The sequence below is a fragment of the Symsagittifera roscoffensis genome, chromosome 3 (assembly GCF_963678635.1).
Source record: "Symsagittifera roscoffensis chromosome 3, txSymRosc1.1, whole genome shotgun sequence".
NCBI lineage: Eukaryota > Metazoa > Xenacoelomorpha > Acoela > Convolutidae > Symsagittifera > Symsagittifera roscoffensis.
The window spans coordinates 69,268,581-69,288,521 of record NC_087064.1 but is presented as its reverse complement, the minus strand read 5'-3'; the positions used below and the strand labels follow the sequence as shown (position 1 = coordinate 69,288,521).

The following is a 19,941-nucleotide window of genomic DNA, read 5'->3' as shown; positions in this document are numbered from 1 at the left end:
GGCTTTTTTGCGACATATATCACAAAGTTAATTGTTTACATCATACGCCGTCCCTGAACTTAAATTTGAATTTTGGGCTTTTCGTTAATTTGAGGATTTTCATTTCAGATAATTTAACGTTTTATACATATTTTTCAATTCCAATCTGTAGATAGTATTAGTCATTAGCCGACTGAATAAACTGATGGACGATAGATCGCCGGAGACTTCTTACTACTCCTCGGCCAGACCAAGTGGTGCTACTGGATCAGAAGCTGCAGACAACCAGAAGAAGTCCAAGACATTGCCGTTCGCCTTAGGAGTTGTTCAATCAGGAGATTACGCCTCCCAGTCCGAACCAAATTCACCAACACATTCACACTACTTAAACAGTCCAGGTACTTCTGACTGGCGTATTCGAATATCGAATCATTCGGAAAACTTTTTTTTCTCTTAGTCGGCAGATTACTTTTTCTTCAATCTGAAATTTTTTTAGCTGGACCCATAACAGTAAGGATTTTTTTAAGAGATTTTTAAGAGAAAAAAGGAAGGCAACCTCCACTATCGAACAGCGAAAGTTAAAAGGTCACGAAAAACGTATCGACTTTTACTTTCGAAAGTGGAATTTAATTTTCAGGTTTTCCAGCGAAATAAAAATTTTACTTATTGATCCAGTTTTCTCTAATTGGGTTAATTTCATCAAAAAAGTGTCAATCATGAATGGTTCTAAAAATTCAAAGAGCTTCAAGTCCGTTCATTTTTTTCTTCGAAATTTGAAAGTTGAGATTTTTTCCAAAAAACAAGTCAATTTTTCGCTTACTTGCGTTCTTTGACTCTTTTCAAACTGTCTGTTGGCATTTTTTAAAGAAACTTCATGCAATTTCTATCATTTACCACCGCAGCTGGTTTTATCTTCAAGTTAATCTACAGAAACTATCCATGTTGTTTCTCGATAGTTTTTCCACAGGCTGAAAATGGAAATCTAGAAATCAGAAATGATGCATCTTTTTTAGATGGGGATACTTCCTCGAACATCTTGCCATTCTCCTCAGTCTCGTCGTCGTCCTCCGCCAGTCCTTCGAAGTCAGCCAAGTCACAATCGAGCTCGAAGGAAACGAATAACAAAGGGGCCTCTCCAGATCACAAAGGACCTCTGCACTGGATAAGCAGCGCGTTAGGCTCAGGTTGGTTAAAAAGCTTGCAGTTTTTTTTATCTTCTAACTTATCAGCCATTTTTTAATCGAGTTTGAAGTTTTTTGTGCAGTTTTTTCGGTAATTTTATAAGTATTTTTCGCGGATATTAATGCGCGTCCTTTGCTGCTTGATATCTAATAATACGTAATGCGTAAAATTTGGCGAGATCAACCTGTTATGACGAATTGTCAAGGTAAGAGGTTTTTTAAATCTGATGGTCTGGTTTCGAGTTCCGTCGTCTCCGAATTCCGTGGTTTACAATTCCGAGGTTATTGTTCTGACCCACTCCCTCGAGTTGGAAGGAAGTATGACGTAGGGTTAGTTTTTTTCCTATGGCAAGGAAGTATGGCGTAGGGTTGCCTGTAAGAGTAACAAAACTCAAAAAATTAAATCCGGAAAAAAATTGAAATCTGGATTATTTATGAATATTTTCTTGAAAAAGAATTTTTTTTCATTAGTAATTTGGCAAAAATCGCTGTAGTCAATTAAAACTCTTAATAAAGTTCTTAGGAAACTTTAAAATTATCTGCTAAAGCTACGGGCAGAAAAAGTTATTCAAGTTGAGAAACAAATAGAAACAAAAAATAATTGTGGTCGGAACTGGAAACTTTCTTCTGACCGTTCTCGAAGAGTGAGAAACGACTATGGCGTAGGCTCCATTTTTGTTTTTGGCCACTTTTCACTACTTCAAGGAAAACGTGTTCTGAGCATAATTTTGTCGTGTAATAAAGCCCTGTTGGTCGTAATTAGGATTGCAGAAAAAGTTTTATCAGTGTCTAGAAAAACTGGTCTATCTTTTTTTCGTTTTTGAGACAACTTTGGATACCTGATTCTTGTTTCAAATTTATTCTTAATTTTTTTCTTTTTTTCTTTTTCAGACTAAATAGGCGAGTTTTGATGAGTCCCAAGTTTAATCATTCTCAATTTTTAGCGCTATATATAAGCATTTTTAAAACTATAGTAGTTTTTTTAGACTAATTAAAGTTACAATTTTAACGTTATATACACAAACGAAGCGTAGTGTGGTATGGTAGTACGATGCAATTTCTTTAAAAAAAAATAGTAAGCCGCAAATAAAAGTGGTACTTTTTGTGGCTCTTTCGAATTTTTTGCTGGGAGGCTGTATTGGCAGTATACTACCATGTGCTTGACATTTGATTAGTAGTAAGTAATAACAGTTGATGTTTTTTAATTCATCAAATGAGCCGAAAAAGCTACTTGTTTTTATACAACAGTATAAATATTTAATTTCAATTTCAAAATTTTTATAATTTTGCAAGGTTTTTGAAATGAATAATTTATACAAAATTTGGCTTTATATTTTACAATTTTACATGTAAAGTTAGTGTGGTTGTCTTTAATTGATTACATTTTATTTTTCCATGCAAAGTTGGTGGTTTTGTGCTTTGTAAAGCTCCTGAATCTTTGGCTGCTTTCTCGTTTGTGTTTGAAAAGTTGCAGCTTCGCCTCTGTAGTTACTTGAAAAATTGTAAAGGTTATTTGCGCAATTGTTACCTCATATTCTTGCAATTGTGATCTAATTCAATTACCTAGTCTTGAAAAATAACTGTATGTTTAGAGGTTGTCAATTGAGACATCAAATTAAATCCTTATTGATAAATATTCGGATTATTGTTCCGACCATTGAAAATGGGAAGGAACTTTGTATTCGGGTGTTTGTTTTTCTCTTTTTTTTTGTTTTCTACGCAAAATCAGTGACCACAAATAATTACCGGAAAGTTTCGAGTGAAATATCATTTTGATGCTTTTTCAGTCGTGAAAAGGCCTTTTCAGTATGGAGAAAAACGGCTTTACAGTATCGAGAAAAACGGGTTTGAATTTTTGAAAAAATTTAGGTCATATTTTCTGATTTTGTTTTCAATTTTTTTCGTTTTTTAAATTTTGTTTTTACAAAAACTGTTATTCAATTTTCGTATTTTGTTTTTAATGACGAATATGACTAAATTTTAGAAAAAACCTCGTGTTTTTTCAGTGTATGGTCGGAACATTCTGTGCTACTTGCTCAGTGACTGGCTATCCTTGTTTTTATTTTCTGTCGTCAAAAACTGGTCTGAATATTTTGATTTCTCAAATTACATCTGTCAAAATTGGCTGAGAAATGACTTTCTACATTTAATTTTACTACAAAGCTATCACGAATTTAGCTACATTATTTCTCATTCTCGCAGTTTTTTTTTTATTAATTCGGTTCTTTTTTGATTTTTTTAAAATCAATTTGGTGGAAACATGCTGTTCTACTTGTGCAGCAACTGGCTACTCTTTTTATTACCATTGCGATGAGTAGTGGCGCAGTGTTAACATCTATGCTTGAAAATAGAGAAGCCCGGGAGTTTGATTCCAATCGGAGCCTTTTTTGCAAACTGAAAATTTTTGGCTGTTTTACACTATCGTCTGTCTGCTTTTTTGTCGGCTTAGTTTCCGCAGAAATGACTTTTTGAAGGTGCAGCTTCTTTCCAGCATTCCGAATGCTCCTTGTCATGTTTGTAATGGTGCAGCTAAATTTATTCTAGGATGTTCTGTTTTTTGAAATTTTCCTATAAACGTTTTCTGACCTTCTTATTCTTTCTTCTTTTTTAGCACCTAAGTTTCAAACAAAAAAGTTTGATTTGTAGTTTAATTTTTTTGGGTGCGTGCAGTTAATCGATGTGTCAGTAAATTGCCAGATCAGTAAACCCATTTACATAATAGTTTCATCAATTGGGGAGTTAAAGATTTATAGAATAAATTTTCCCTGAGCTAGAACAACAATTTTAAAACTACGAGGCTCATGGGAAGAGCTATTTTTTTGTTCCGACTTTTGATACGAAAGTAACGGAATATTTGTGCTCGGGGTGGGTTTTTTTTCTTCAGACAAATTTCGACTTTTTAACTAGCCATTTTTGACGGAACTTTTTTATATCATTCAAAAGGTATTGTTGATCTGAGCTTAAATTTGAAAAGATATTTCGCCTGTGATCATTTTTCGTAAAGTTATGAGGGCTTAAAGATTGCCATTTTGACCAATTTGGGACAATTAACGCGCGATATAATTCGCGCTATTTACGCGTAAGCGGAGATTTAATCCGTCTTATAAATCGTTCCAAATTGGTTGAACGAAGCTTATTTGCCATAATTGGTTTGTTACAAGGAGCGAAATCTATCCTTTTGTACTTTATATGGCGTGTGGGGGATGATTTCATAAAAAATTTCAAATTTTAGAAAAAAAAATTTTCATTTTGTTTTATTTCATTTCATTTTTTTAATGTTATTACTGCTGCTCAATAAACCTTAAAAGGCAGTCGGAACATTCAGGGCTTCGCCCTGATACGAGCAACCTTGTTTCATTTTTCGATTCAATTTTTGTTTTGTGGATAAAATTTGCATTTTTATAAAAATCTCAGTTTTAGCTTGTGTGATTACGTAATCGAATCATTAATTTTCAGGTTACTGATCTGGTCCGCCCGTTTTGGTTATACTGATACATCGATTTACTGACGTACCACCATATTTTCATTTGCTTTCAATCGTATTCATTCCATTTAATTTTTATTATCGCAAGTGTTGAATTTATCTGTAAATTTCTTCATGTTTAGGCTGAATTTTTCCAGCTTTTTTTTGCTATTTTGCATTTTTTAGAGCTGCCTGTCTTCACGAAGTTGGCTTCGCCTACCTATCGAGAAAAACTGATTTTCAAAATCATGCATAATAGATCATTATGCAGATAAAAACAGATTTAAGTTCACACGAAATTGCTTCGAGGTTAAGTGAGGTCTTCCTGGTTTTTTTCGTGGGTTTAGTTTTTTACATTAGGTTTTTTTTCAGAACTGCTTGAAAAGTTATTTTTTATCGGTCTATCGAAAAGAATAGTTCTGAATGTTCTTTCAATTGGCTTATTAAAAAAATTTAGGTGCTAAAAAAAGAAAAAAGAATAAGAAGGCCACTGTAGTGTCGGCAGGGGCGCTGCGGGGGATAAACAGCAGTGTTGCCAAGGGAAGGGACAATGGGATGATAGCCAATCCTTATGCACAATTCGGTATGCTAGGAATGATGGATTCTAAAAGGAGGTCAGAATCAGTCATGGAGGAAGACATCACCCTGAAAACCCTGCCGAGGTAAATAATTGTTCGTAAGTTAATCAGTTGAAGGAGGCTTTCATTATAACTAGAAGCGAGCTAAGGAAACCTGGCAAAACAGGCTCTTGAAAAGGTTTCAGGGGTGATCGGAAAATCAAATAGATCTACCTAAAAAAAGTTATTAATTTTTTTTTCGAAAACCGCACCTCGTCACTAATTAGAAAAACGTCATTTTTTACAAGTTGAATTTTCTTCAATTTAAAAGCGTCCTGTTTTTGTTCTTTTGTTAATGAATTTAGTGAACTTGATCATATGCTGGTCGTTTGGTTATCATAAAAAAAGTTTTCTCGTAAAAAATTTAATCACTGAAGTTTATATTTGGACTTCAGTTTCTTTTAAAGTTCTTTTTCTGATTCGTTTGATTTTTTACTTGATTACAATAAACAATAATGACAATTTTTTGGTGCAACGGTTGTCTATTTAAACATTGTCTTCTTATTTACCGCTGGATAAGATTTGTTTCAATTCTAATTCAACACTGGCGAGTGTGTTTCTCGGCAGTTTTTCCTCAAATTCTGTTTCTTTATGGGCGGATCTAGGATTTTCTCTAGGAGGGGGAGAGGGGGGGCTTTCCTTAACCTTAATTAAAGCTTTACTTAATCAAAGAGGGTAAACTGATGCAATGATTATTTCATCGACGTCATTTCTTTGCTGTTCAGTTTTTGTTTCGGTTACGCTGTCTGTTGTTTTCGTGCTATGTGTTGCAGTTTTTGCCGTTTTCCACGATTTACTGGCTGTTTTCCAATTGCAGCTAGTAGAGATTATGTTATGCTACGCGTATTTAAGTCGATCTGTTTTTTTTATTTACCACTCTGATCGTTATTATTTTTTAGAAATTTTACTTTTCCACTTAAATGGTTCTGGTTTATTTACACTTGTGTCAGCCTAAAGTTTTATTAAGAACCTTCTGTTTTTTCTAACTTAAATAGCAAATGTTGGTGCCACTGTTCGGGCACTTTTACAGCTTTTTGATAGCGTGCGCTTTGACATTCTAATAGTAATAAGTTAATACAGTTGATGCATTTTTAATTCATCAAATCAAACGGAAAAAAACTGTTTGTTTCAAACAAGGTAACAATGATAAAAACTCGTTTTCAGAAATTTTCTAACTCAATATATGTCGCAATTTTTGAAATTCTTAATTTCAACATAATATGACTTTATGCTTTGCGATTTGCAAACTTAGTGTGAATGCCTTCAGTTTGTTATAATCCTAATTATTACTTGCAGAATTGAGTCTTTTTGTATTTGGTGCCACTGTTGCTGAATCCTATTGGCAATTTATTAGCATATGTAGCTGCTTTATTTGTGACTAATGTTTGGCGGTGGTTAAGCTTGCGTGGCTGAGTGGTTAGTGCGTGAGACTCAAAATCTGAAGTAGGTCGCAGATCGAATCCTAGACCCTGCCGAATGTTAATTCGAGGCTTATTTCTTTTTTATTGCACTTTCTAGAGCTGCTTTTTGTCGTGTTCTCGCTAATGCCGGCGAAGCGAAGCTTCGCCTCTGTGTTAAAATTGCTTAAGTCATTTTTTTGAGAGTCATGAACATAGTTCCGACATAGTTTTTTGCGGTTTGACTTATGATTTGTTTTTCAGTTCACTCTACTTCTTTTTCAGTTCGATTGAATTTCATCTGCTGAATGGTTTCGATTTTTTGATATTATTCAAGTCATCGTATTTTTACGAGTCATGAACGTAGTTCAGACTCTGATATAGGCGCGATGATTTCTTTCGTTTTTGTTTCCAGGAAGATTTTAAAATTTGTTCAGGCTCAAATTTACTTTTGCTGTTTGATTTTTGATTTCTTGTTATCTCAATTTTTTGCTGAAGGAAAGCAAAGTCGACTATATAACAGCAAAAGTTAAAAAGTCACTAAAAACTTGATTGATTTCTAGTTTCGGAAGCTGAATTTGATTTTCAGATTTTCCAGCGGAATAAAAGAGCTTCTAAGCTAAGATTTTTTAAGAGTCACTGCACGTAGTGAGGACTCTATAGATGTTGGTAATTTTTTTCAGCTTTTTTTTCAGGGAAACGTCGTAAAGTGCTCCTAATAATTTCAGTTGTATCTTCGTATTATTGAATCTTTGAATACATTTAGGTGAGAAAGCTTTTAGAATGAATTCAGACTCTTATATAGGTAGCGATAGTTTTTTCCGTTTTTTTTTTCAGGAAAATTTATAAGACTTGTTCAGGCTCGAATTTTTTGTTTTCCGCTGTTTAAATTTTGATTTTGTTTAAGTTCACTTCACTTCCTTTGCTGAAAGTAAGGTTAAGTACACTATTCAACAGCAAAAGTTTTAAGGTCACGAAAAACGCGATCTACTTCAAGTTTAGAAAGTGGAATTTAATTTTCAGATGTTCCAGAGCAATAAAAGAGCTTCAAAGCTATGATTTATTAAGAGTCACTGAATGAACTGAAGACTCTTACATAGGTATTTTAATTTTTTTCAGTTTTTTTTTACAGGGTAAAAGACTTAAATTGCTCTGATAACTTCATTCGTGCATTTATACAAGTTAGTGCATTATGAATGCCTTAAGGTTAATATGCACTTTTTGATTTTGATTGAATTTCATCTGCTAAATGGTTTCCGTTTTTGATATTTCCCAAGTCATCTTTTTTAAGAGTCATTTACGTAGTTCCGTTTCCTATATGGGTCGGGATGATGTTTTGTTTTTGTTTCAGGAAAAGATTCCGATGATTTTTTCGGGAATTGTTAAAAATCGTTCAGGTTCAAATTTACTTTTTCGTGGTTAGACTTTTGATTCATTGTTAAGTTAACTTCATTTCCTTTGTTGAAAGGAAGGCAAAGTCCACTATCGAACAGCAAAAAGGTGAAATTCACAAAAACGTGATCGGCTTCTAGTTTTGAAAGTTGAATTCAATTTTCAGATTTCCCAGCGGAATAAAAGAGCTTCAAGGTGATGTTTTTTTGGAAGTGTCACTTATTTACTGAAGACTTTTAAATTGATTTTAGTGATTTTTCTGTTTACTCTTTTTTTTTCAGGGAAAAGTGTTTTAAATTGCTCTTGTAACTTAATTCGTGCATTCATACAAATTAATGCATTTATGATGCAATTAAGGTATATATGCAATTTTTGAGTTCGATTGAATTTCATCTGCTGAATGGTTTCGATTTTTTGATATTATTCAAGTCATCGTATTTTTACGAGTCATGAACGTAGTTCAGACTCTGATATAGGCGCGATGATTTCTTTCGTTTTTGTTTCCAGGAAGATTTTAAAATTTGTTCAGGCTCAAATTTACTTTTGCTGTTTGATTTTTGATTTCTTGTTATCTCAATTTTTTGCTGAAGGAAAGCAAAGTCGACTATATAACAGCAAAAGTTAAAAGGTCACTAAAAACTTGATTGACTTCTAGTTTCGGAAGCTGAATTTGATTTTCAGATTTTCCAGCGGAATAAAAGAGCTTCTAAGCTAAGATTTTTTAAGAGTCACTGCACGTAGTGAGGACTCTATAGATGTTGGTAATTTTTTTCAGCTTTTTTTTCAGGGAAACGTCGTAAAGTGCTCCTAATAATTTCAGTTGTATCTTCGTGTTATTGAATCTTTGAATACATTTAGGTGAGAAAGCTTTTAGAATGAATTCAGACTCTTATATAGGTAGCGATAGTTTTTTCCGTTTTTTTTCAGGAAAATTTATAAGACTTGTTCAGGCTCGAATTTTTTGTTTTCCGCTGTTTAAATTTTGATTTTGTTTAAGTTCACTTCACTTCCTTTGCTGAAAGTAAGGTTAAGTTCACTATTCAACAGCAACAGTTTTAAGGTCACGAAAAACGCGATCTACTTCAAGTTTAGAAAGTGGAATTTAATTTTCAGATGTTCCAGAGCAATAAAAGAGCTTCAAAGCTATGATTTTTTAAGAGTCACTGAATGTACTGAAGACTCTTACATAGGTATTTTAATTTTTTTCTGTTTTTTTTACAGGGTAAAAGACTTAAATTGCTCTGATAACTTCATTCGTGCATTCATACAAGTTAGTGCATTATGAATGCCTTAAGGTTAATATGCACTTTTTGATTTTGATTGAATTTCATCTGCTAAATGGTTTCGATTTTTTGATATTATTCAAGTCATCGTATTTTTACGAGTCATGAACGTAGTTCAGACTCTGATATAGGCGCGATGATTTCTTTCGTTTTTGTTTCCAGGAAGATTTTAAAATTTGTTCAGGCTCAAATTTACTTTTGCTGTTTGATTTTTGATTTCTTGTTATCTCAATTTTTTGCTGAAGGAAAGCAAAGTCGACTATATCACAGCAAAAGTTAAAAGGTCACTAAAAACTTGATTGACTTCTAGTTTCGGAAGCTGAATTTGATTTTCAGATTTTCCAGCGGAATAAAAGAGCTTCTAAGCTAAGATTTTTTAAGAGTCACTGCACGTAGTGAGGACTCTATAGATGTTGGTAATTTTTTTCAGCTTTTTTTTCAGGGAAACGTCGTAAAGTGCTCCTAATAATTTCAGTTGTATCTTCGTGTTATTGAATCTTTGAATACATTTAGGTGAGAAAGCTTTTAGAATGAATTCAGACTCTTATGTAGGTAGCGATAGTTTTTTCCGTTTTTTTTTCAGGAAAATTTATAAGACTTGTTCAGGCTCGAATTTTTTGTTTTCCGCTGTTTAAATTTTGATTTTGTTTAAGTTCACTTCACTTCCTTTGCTGAAAGTAAGGTTAAGTTCACTATTCAACAGCAAAAGTTTAAAGATCACGAAAAACGCGATCTACTTCAAGTTTAGAAAGTGGAATTTAATTTTCAGATGTTCCAGAGCAATAAAAGAGCTTCAAAGCTATGATTTTTTAAGAGTCACTGAATGTACTGAAGACTCTTACATAGGTATTTTAATTTTTTTCTGTTTTTTTTACAGGGTAAAAAACTTAAATTGCTCTGATAACTTCATTCGTGCATTCATACAAGTTAGTGCATTATGAATGCCTTAAGGTTAATATGCACTTTTTGATTTTGATTGAATTTCATCTGCTAAATGGTTTCCGTTTTTGATATTTCCCAAGTCATCTTTTTTAAGAGTCATTTATTTAGTTCCGTTTCCTATATGGGTCGGGATGATGTTTTGTTTTTGTTTCAGGAAAAGATTCCGATGATTTTTTCGGGAATTGTTAAAAATCGTTCAGGTTCAAATTTACTTTTTCGTGGTTAGACTTTTGATTCATTGTTAAGTTAACTTCATTTCCTTTGTTGAAAGGAAGGCAAAGTCCACTATCGAACAGCAAAAAGGTGAAATTCACAAAAACGTGATCGGCTTCTAGTTTTGAAAGTTGAATTCAATTTTCAGATTTCCCAGCGGAATAAAAGAGCTTCAAGGTGATGTTTTTTTGGAAGTGTCACTTATTTACTGAAGACTTTTAGATTGATTTTAGTGATTTTTCTGTTTACTCTTTTTTTTTTCAGGGAAAAGTGTTTTAAATTGCTCTTGTAACTTAATTCGTGCATTCATACAAATTAATGCATTTATGATGCAATTAAGGTATATATGCAATTTTTGAGTTCGATTGAATTTCATCTGCTGAATGGTTTCGATTTTTTGATATTATTCAAGTCATCGTATTTTTACGAGTCATGAACGTAGTTCAGACTCTGATATAGGCGCGATGATTTCTTTCGTTTTTGTTTCTAGGAAGATTTTAAAATTTGTTCAGGCTCAAATTTACTTTTGCTGTTTGATTTTTGATTTCTTGTTAGCTCAATTTTTTGCTGAAGGAAAGCAAAGTCGACTATATAACAGCAAAAGTTAAAAGGTCACTAAAAACTTGATTGACTTCTAGTTTCGGAAGCTGAATTTGATTTTCAGATTTTCCAGCGGAATAAAAGAGCTTCTAAGCTAAGATTTTTTAAGAGTCACTGCACGTAGTGAGGACTCTATAGATGTTGGTAATTTTTTTCAGCTTTTTTTCCAGGGAAACGTCGTAAAGTGCTCCTAATAATTTCAGTTGTATCTTCGTGTTATTGAATCTTTGAATACATTTAGGTGAGAAAGCTTTTAGAATGAATTCAGACTCTTATATAGGTAGCGATAGTTTTTTCCGTTTTTTTTCAGGAAAATTTATAAGACTTGTTCAGGCTCGAATTTTTTGTTTTCCGCTGTTTAAATTTTGATTTTGTTTAAGTTCACTTCACTTCCTTTGCTGAAAGTAAGGTTAAGTTCACTATTCAACAGCAAAAGTTTTAAGGTCACGAAAAACGCGATCTACTTCAAGTTTAGAAAGTGGAATTTAATTTTCAGATGTTCCAGAGCAATAAAAGAGCTTCAAAGCTATGATTTTTTAAGAGTCACTGAATGTACTGAAGACTCTTACATAGGTATTTTAATTTTTTTCTGTTTTTTTTACAGGGTAAAAGACTTAAATTGCTCTGATAACTTCATTCGTGCATTCATACAAGTTAGTGCATTATGAATGCCTTAAGGTTAATATGCACTTTTTGATTTTGATTGAATTTCATCTGCTAAATGGTTTCGATTTTTTGATATTATTCAAGTCATCGTATTTTTACGAGTCATGAACGTAGTTCAGACTCTGATATAGGCGCGATGATTTCTTTCGTTTTTGTTTCCAGGAAGATTTTAAAATTTGTTCAGGCTCAAATTTACTTTTGCTGTTTGATTTTTGATTTCTTGTTACCTCAATTTTTTGCTGAAGGAAAGCAAAGTCGACTATATCACAGCAAAAGTTAAAAGGTCACTAAAAACTTGATTGACTTCTAGTTTCGGAAGCTGAATTTGATTTTCAGATTTTCCAGCGGAATAAAAGAGCTTCTAAGCTAAGATTTTTTAAGAGTCACTGCACGTAGTGAGGACTCTATAGATGTTGGTAATTTTTTTCAGCTTTTTTTTCAGGGAAACGTCGTAAAGTGCTCCTAATAATTTTGAGTTCACTATTCAACAGCAAAAGTTTCAAGGTCACGAAAAACGCGATCTACTTCAAGTTTAGAAAGTGGAATTTAATTTTCAGATGTTCCAGAGCAATAAAAGAGCTTCAAAGCTATGATTTTTTAAGAGTCACTGAATGTACTGAAGACTCTTACATAGGTATTTTAATTTTTTTCTGTTTTTTTTACAGGGTAAAAAACTTAAATTGCTCTGATAACTTCATTCGTGCATTCATACAAGTTAGTGCATTATGAATGCCTTAAGGTTAATATGCACTTTTTGATTTTGATTGAATTTCATCTGCTTAATGGTTTCCGTTTTTGATATTTCCCAAATCATCTTTTTTAAGAGTCATTTATTTAGTTCCGTTTCCTATATGGGTCGGGATGATGTTTTGTTTTTGTTTCAGGAAAAGATTCCGATGATTTTTTCGGGAATTGTTAAAAATCGTTCAGGTTCAAATTTACTTTTTCGTGGTTAGACTTTTGATTCATTGTTAAGTTAACTTCATTTCCTTTGTTGAAAGGAAGGCAAAGTCCACTATCGAACAGCAAAAAGGTGAAATTCACAAAAACGTGATCGGCTTCTAGTTTTGAAAGTTGAATTCAATTTTCAGATTTCCCAGCGGAATAAAAGAGCTTCAAGGTGATGTTTTTTTGGAAGTGTCACTTATGTACTGAAGACTTTTAGATTGATTTTAGTGATTTTTCTGTTTACTCTTTTTTTTTCAGGGAAAAGTGTTTTAAATTGCTCTTGTAACTTAATTCGTGCATTCATACAAATTAATGCATTTATGATGCAATTAAGGTATATATGCAATTTTTGAGTTCGATTGAATTTCATCTGCTGAATGGTTTCGATTTTTTGCTATTATTCAAGTCATCGTATTTTTACGAGTCATGAACGTAGTTCAGACTCTGATATAGGCGCGATGATTTCTTTCGTTTTTGTTTCTAGGAAGATTTTAAAATTTGTTCAGGCTCAAATTTACTTTTGCTGTTTGATTTTTGATTTCTTGTTAGCTCAATTTTTTGCTGAAGGAAAGCAAAGTCGACTATATAACAGCAAAAGTTAAAAGGTCACTAAAAACTTGATTGACTTCTAGTTTCGGAAGCTGAATTTGATTTTCAGATTTTCCAGCGGAATAAAAGAGCTTCTAAGCTAAGATTTTTTAAGAGTCACTGCACGTAGTGAGGACTCTATAGATGTTGGTAATTTTTTTCAGCTTTTTTTCCAGGGAAACGTTGTAAAGTGCTCCTAATAATTTCAGTTGTATCTTCTTGTTATTGAATCTTTGAATACATTTAGGTGAGAAAGCTTTTAGAATGAATTCAGACTCTTATATAGGTAGCGATAGTTTTTTCCGTTTTTTTTTCAGGAAAATTTATAAGACTTGTTCAGGCTCGAATTTTTTGTTTTCCGCTGTTTAAATTTTGATTTTGTTTAAGTTCACTTCACTTCCTTTGCTGAAAGTAAGGTTAAGTTCACTATTCAACAGCAAAAGTTTTAAGGTCACGAAAAACGCGATCTACTTCAAGTTTAGAAAGTGGAATTTAATTTTCAGATGTTCCAGAGCAATAAAAGAGCTTCAAAGCTATGATTTTTTAAGAGTCACTGAATGTACTGAAGACTCTTACATAGGTATTTTAATTTTTTTCTGTTTTTTTTACAGGGTAAAAAACTTAAATTGCTCTGATAACTTCATTCGTGCATTCATACAAGTTAGTGCATTATGAATGCCTTAAGGTTAATATGCACTTTTTGATTTTGATTGAATTTCATCTGCTTAATGGTTTCCGTTTTTGATATTTCCCAAGTCATCTTTTTTAAGAGTCATTTATTTAGTTCCGTTTCCTATATGGGTCGGGATGATGTTTTGTTTTTGTTTCAGGAAAAGATTCCGATGATTTTTTCGGGAATTGTTAAAAATCGTTCAGGTTCAAATTTACTTTTTCGTGGTTAGACTTTTGATTCATTGTTAAGTTAACTTCATTTCCTTTGTTGAAAGGAAGGCAAAGTCCACTATCGAACAGCAAAAAGGTGAAATTCACAAAAACGTGATCGGCTTCTAGTTTTGAAAGTTGAATTCAATTTTCAGATTTCCCAGCGGAATAAAAGAGCTTCAAGGTGATGTTTTTTTGGAAGTGTCACTTATTTACTGAAGACTTTTAGATTGATTTTAGTGATTTTTCTGTTTACTCTTTTTTTTTCAGGGAAAAGTGTTTTAAATTGCTCTTGTAACTTAATTCGTGAATTCATACAAATTAATGCATTTATGATGCAATTAAGGTATATATGCAATTTTTGAGTTCGATTGAATTTCATCTGCTGAATGGTTTCGATTTTTTGATATTATTCAAGTCATCGTATTTTTACGAGTCATGAACGTAGTTCAGACTCTGATATAGGCGCGATGATTTCTTTCGTTTTTGTTTCTAGGAAGATTTTAAAATTTGTTCAGGCTCAAATTTACTTTTGCTGTTTGATTTTTGATTTCTTGTTAGCTCAATTTTTTGCTGAAGGAAAGCAAAGTCGACTATATAACAGCAAAAGTTAAAAGGTCACTAAAAACTTGATTGACTTCTAGTTTCGGAAGCTGAATTTGATTTTCAGATTTTCCAGCGGAATAAAAGAGCTTCTAAGCTAAGATTTTTTAAGAGTCACTGCACGTAGTGAGGACTCTATAGATGTTGGTAATTTTTTTCAGCTTTTTTTCCAGGGAAACGTTGTAAAGTGCTCCTAATAATTTCAGTTGTATCTTCGTATTATTGAATCTTTGAATACAGTTAGGTGAGAAAGCTTTTAGAATGAATTCAGACTCTTATATAGGTAGCGATAATTTTTTCCGTTTTTTTTCAGGAAAATTTATAAGACTTGTTCAGGCTCGAATTTTTTGTTTTCCGCTGTTTAAATTATGATTTTGTTTAAGTTCACTTCACTTCCTTTGCTGAAAGTTAGGTTGAGTACACTATTCAACAGCAAAATCTTTAAGGTCACGAAAAACGCGATCTACTTCAAGTTTAGAACGTGGAATTTAATTTTCAGATGTTCCAGAGCAATAAAAGAGCTTCAAAGCTATGATTTTTTAAGAGTCACTGAATGTACTGAAGACTCTCACATAGGTATTTTAATTTTTTTCTTTTTTTTACAGGGTAAAAGACTTAAATTGCTCTTATAACTTCATTCGTGCATTCATACAAGTTAGTGCATTATGAATGCCTTAAGGTTAATATGCACTTTTTGATTTTGATTGAATTTCATCTGCTAAATGGTTTCCGTTTTTGATATTTCCCAAGTCATCTTTTTTAAGAGTCATTTACGTAGTTCCGTTTCCTATATGGGTCGGGATGATGTTTTGTTTTTGTTTCAGGAAAAGATCCCGATGATTTTTTCAGGAATTGTTAAAAATCGTTCAGGTTCAAATTTACTTTTTCGTGGTTAGACTTTTGATTCATTGTTAAGTTAACTTCATTTCCTTTGTTGAAAGGAAGGCAAAGTCCACTATCGAACAGCAAAAAGGTAAAATTCACAAAAACGTGATCGGCCACTAGTTTTGAAAGTTGAATTCAATTTTCAGATTTCCCAGCGGAATAAAAGAGCTTCAAGGTGATGTTTTTTTGGAAGTGTCACTTAGTTACTGAAGACTTTTAGATTGATTTTAGTGATTTTTCTGTTTACTTTTTTTTTTCAGGGAAAAGTGTTTTAAATTGCTCTTGTAACTTAATTCGTGCATTCATACAAATTAATGCATTTATGATGCAATTAAGGTATATATGCAATTTTTGAGTTCGATTGAATTTCATCTGCTGAATGGTTTCGATTTTTTGATATTGTTCAAGTCATCGTATTTTTAAGAGGCATGAACGTAGTTCAGACTCTGATATAGGTCGCGATGATTTCTTTCATTTTTGTTTCCAGAAAGATTTTAAAATTTGTTCAGGCTCAAATTCACTTTTGCTGTTTGAGTTTTGGTTTTTTACCTCAATTTTTTGCTGAAGGAAAGCAAAGTCGACGATAAAACAGCAAAAGTTAAAAAATCTGAAAAAACTTGATTGACTTCTATTTTCGAAAATGCAATTTTATTTGCAGATGTTCCAGCGGAAAACAAGAGCTTCAAGGCTATAATTTTTCTAAGAGTCACTGAATGTACTGAAGACTCTTACATAGGTATTTTAATTTTTTTCTTTTTTTTACAGGGTAAAAGACTTAAATTGCTCTTATAACTTCATTCGTGCATTCATACAAGTTAGTGCATTATGAATGCCTTAAGGTTAATATGCACTTTTTGATTTTGATTGAATTTCATCTGCTAAATGGTTTCCGTTTTTGATATTTCCCAAGTCATCTTTTTTAAGAGTCATTTACGTAGTTCCGTTTCCTATATGGGTCGGGATGATGTTTTGTTTTGTTTCAGGAAAAGATCCCGATGATTTTTTCAGGAATTGTTAAAAATCGTTCAGGTTCAAATTTACTTTTTCGTGGTTAGACTTTTGATTCATTGTTAAGTTAACTTCATTTCCTTTGTTGAAAGGAAGGCAAAGTCCACTATCGAACAGCAAAAAGGTGAAATTCACAAAAACGTGATCGGCTTCTAGTTTTGAAAGTTGAATTCAATTTTCAGATTTCCCAGCGGAATAAAAGAGCTTCAAGGTGATGTTTTTTTGGAAGTGTCACTTAGTTACTGAAGACTTTTAGATTGATTTTAGTGATTTTTCTGTTTACTTTTTTTTTTCAGGGAAAAGTGTTTTAAATTGCTCTTGTAACTTAATTCGTGCATTCATACAAATTAATGCATTTATGATGCAATTAAGGTATATATGCAATTTTTGAGTTCGATTGAATTTCATCTGCTGAATGGTTTCGATTTTTTGATATTGTTCAAGTCATCGTATTTTTAAGAGGCATGAACGTAGTTCAGACTCTGATATAGGTCGCGATGATTTCTTTCATTTTTGTTTCCAGAAAGATTTTAAAATTTGTTCAGGCTCAAATTCACTTTTGCTGTTTGAGTTTTGGTTTTTTACCTCAATTTTTTGCTGAAGGAAAGCAAAGTCGACGATAAAACAGCAAAAGTTAAAAAATCTGAAAAAACTTGATTGACTTCTATTTTCGAAAATGCAATTTTATTTGCAGATGTTCCAGCGGAAAACAAGAGCTTCAAGGCTATAATTTTTCTAAGAGTCACTGAATGTACTGAAGACTCTTACATAGGTATTTTAATTTTTTTTCTGTTTTTTTTACAGGGTAAAAGACTTAAATTGCTCTTATAACTTCATTCGTGCATTCATACAAGTTAGTGCATTATGAATGCCTTAAGGTTAATATGCACTTTTTGATTTTGATTGAATTTCATCTGCTTAATGGTTTCCGTTTTTGATATTTCCCAAGTCATCTTTTTTAAGAGTCATTTATTTAGTTCCGTTTCCTATATGGGTCGGGATGATGTTTTGTTTTTGTTTCAGGAAAAGATCCCGATGATTTTTTCAGGAATTGTTAAAAATCGTTCAGGTTCAAATTTACTTCTTCGTGGTTAGACTTTTGATTCATTGTTAAGTTAACTTCATTTCCTTTGTTGAAAGGAAGGCAAAGTCCACATTCGAACAGCAAAAAGGTAAAATTCACAAAAACGTGATCGGCTTCTAGTTTTGAAAGTTGAATTCAATTTTCAGATTTCCCAGCGGAATAAAAGAGCTTCAAGGTGATGTTTTTTTGGAAGTGTCACTTATTTACTGAAGACTTTTAGATTGATTTTAGTGATTTTTCTGTTTACTCTTTTTTTTCAGGGAAAAGTGTTTTAAATTGCTCTTGTAACTTAATTCGTGCATTCATACAAATTAATGCATTTATGATGCAATTAAGGTATATATGCAATTTTTGAGTTCGATTGAATTTCATCTGCTGAATGGTTTCGATTTTTTGATATTGTTCAAGTCATCGTATTTTTAAGAGGCATGAACGTAGTTCAGACTCTGATATAGGTCGCGATGATTTCTTTCATTTTTGTTTCCAGAAAGATTTTAAAATTTGTTCAGGCTCAAATTCACTTTTGCTGTTTGAGTTTTGGTTTTTTTACCTCAATTTTTTGCTGAAGGAAAGCAAAGTCGACGATAAAACAGCAAAAGTTAAAAAATCTGAAAAAACTTGATTGACTTCTATTTTCGAAAATGCAATTTTATTTGCAGATGTTCCAGCGGAAAACAAGAGCTTCAAGGCTATAATTTTTCTAAGAGTCACTGAATGTACTGAAGACTCTTACATAGGTATTTTAATTTTTTTTCTGTTTTTTTTACAGGGTAAAAGACTTAAATTGCTCTTATAACTTCATTCGTGCATTCATACAAGTTAGTGCATTATGAATGCCTTAAGGTTAATATGCACTTTTTGATTTTGATTGAATTTCATCTGCTAAATGGTTTCCGTTTTTGATATTTCCCAAGTCATCTTTTTTAAGAGTCATTTACGTAGTTCCGTTTCCTATATGGGTCGGGATGATGTTTTGTTTTGTTTCAGGAAAAGATCCCGATGATTTTTTCAGGAATTGTTAAAAATCGTTCAGGTTCAAATTTACTTTTTCGTGGTTAGACTTTTGATTCATTGTTAAGTTAACTTCATTTCCTTTGTTGAAAGGAAGGCAAAGTCCACTATCGAACAGCAAAAAGGTGAAATTCACAAAAACGTGATCGGCTTCTAGTTTTGAAAGTTGAATTCAATTTTCAGATTTCCCAGCGGAATAAAAGAGCTTCAAGGTGATTTTTTTTTGGAAGTGTCACTTATTTACTGAAGACTTTTAGATTGATTTTAGTGATTTTTCTGTTTACTCTTTTTTTTCAGGGAAAAGTGTTTTAAATTGCTCTTGTAACTTAACTCGTGCATTCATACAAATTAATGCATTTATGATGCAATTAAGGTATATATGCAATTTTTGAGTTCGATTGAATTTCATCTGCTGAATGGTTTCGATTTTTTGATATTGTTCAAGTCATCGTATTTTTAAGAGCCATGAACGTAGTTCAGACTCTGATATAGGTCGCGATGATTTCTTTCATTTTTATTTCCAGAAAGATTTTAAAATTTGTTCAGGCTCAAGTTCATTTTTGCTGTTTGTGTTTTGGTTTTTTTACCTCAGTTTTTTGCTGAAGGAAAGCAAAGTCGACGATAAAACAGCAAAAGTTAAAAGGTCTGAAAAAACTTGATTGACTTCTATTTTCGAAAATGGAATTTTATTTTCAGATGTTCCAGCGGAATACAAGAGCTTCAAGGCTATAATTTTTCTAAGAGTCACTGAACGTAGTGAAGACTCTTGTCTGATTTTTTCTGTTTTTTTTCTGGGAAGTCTTAATATGCTTTGATAACTTCAGTAGTTGATTCATACATATTAATGCTATTATAAATGCTTTTAGATTTATATGCACTTTTTGAGTTCGACTGAAGTTCATCTGCTAAAAGGTTGGTAAATTGCGCTCTTGTGGAAATTTGTGCGAAAAACGAGCGTCTTCTAATCTCGAAAGTGGCTTTGAATTTGAGATTTTCCAGCGGAATTAGAACCTTGCCTATTGATTTAGTTTTTTGTCAAATTCAGTTAAAAATGTCAATCATAATTTCATCTTGAAATTTAAAGAGCATTAAGGCTATATAGTTTTTACTTTGAAAGTTCGAAAGTTGATGTTTTTTCTTGCTTTCCTTGACTTTTTCCGATTGTCTGTTGGCTATGTTTTTCATGTTCAAATAGCACA

General features: G+C 32.4%; 1 protein-coding gene across 1 annotated transcript in view; it reads left to right on the top strand.

Moving 5' to 3' along the window:
- The first annotated feature begins 112 nt into the window (after positions 1–112).
- The window catches only part of LOC134841305 (uncharacterized), a 40,075-nt gene continuing 20,246 nt past the window's right edge, over positions 113–19,941 (top strand). Inside the window, exons 1-3 of the mRNA XM_063857199.1 lie at positions 113–377; positions 993–1,163; positions 5,081–5,285. Of these exons, the coding sequence (XP_063713269.1) occupies positions 185–377; positions 993–1,163; positions 5,081–5,285 (569 nt within the window). The 5' untranslated portion in view covers positions 113–184. The remainder of the gene's footprint in view (positions 378–992; positions 1,164–5,080; positions 5,286–19,941) is intronic.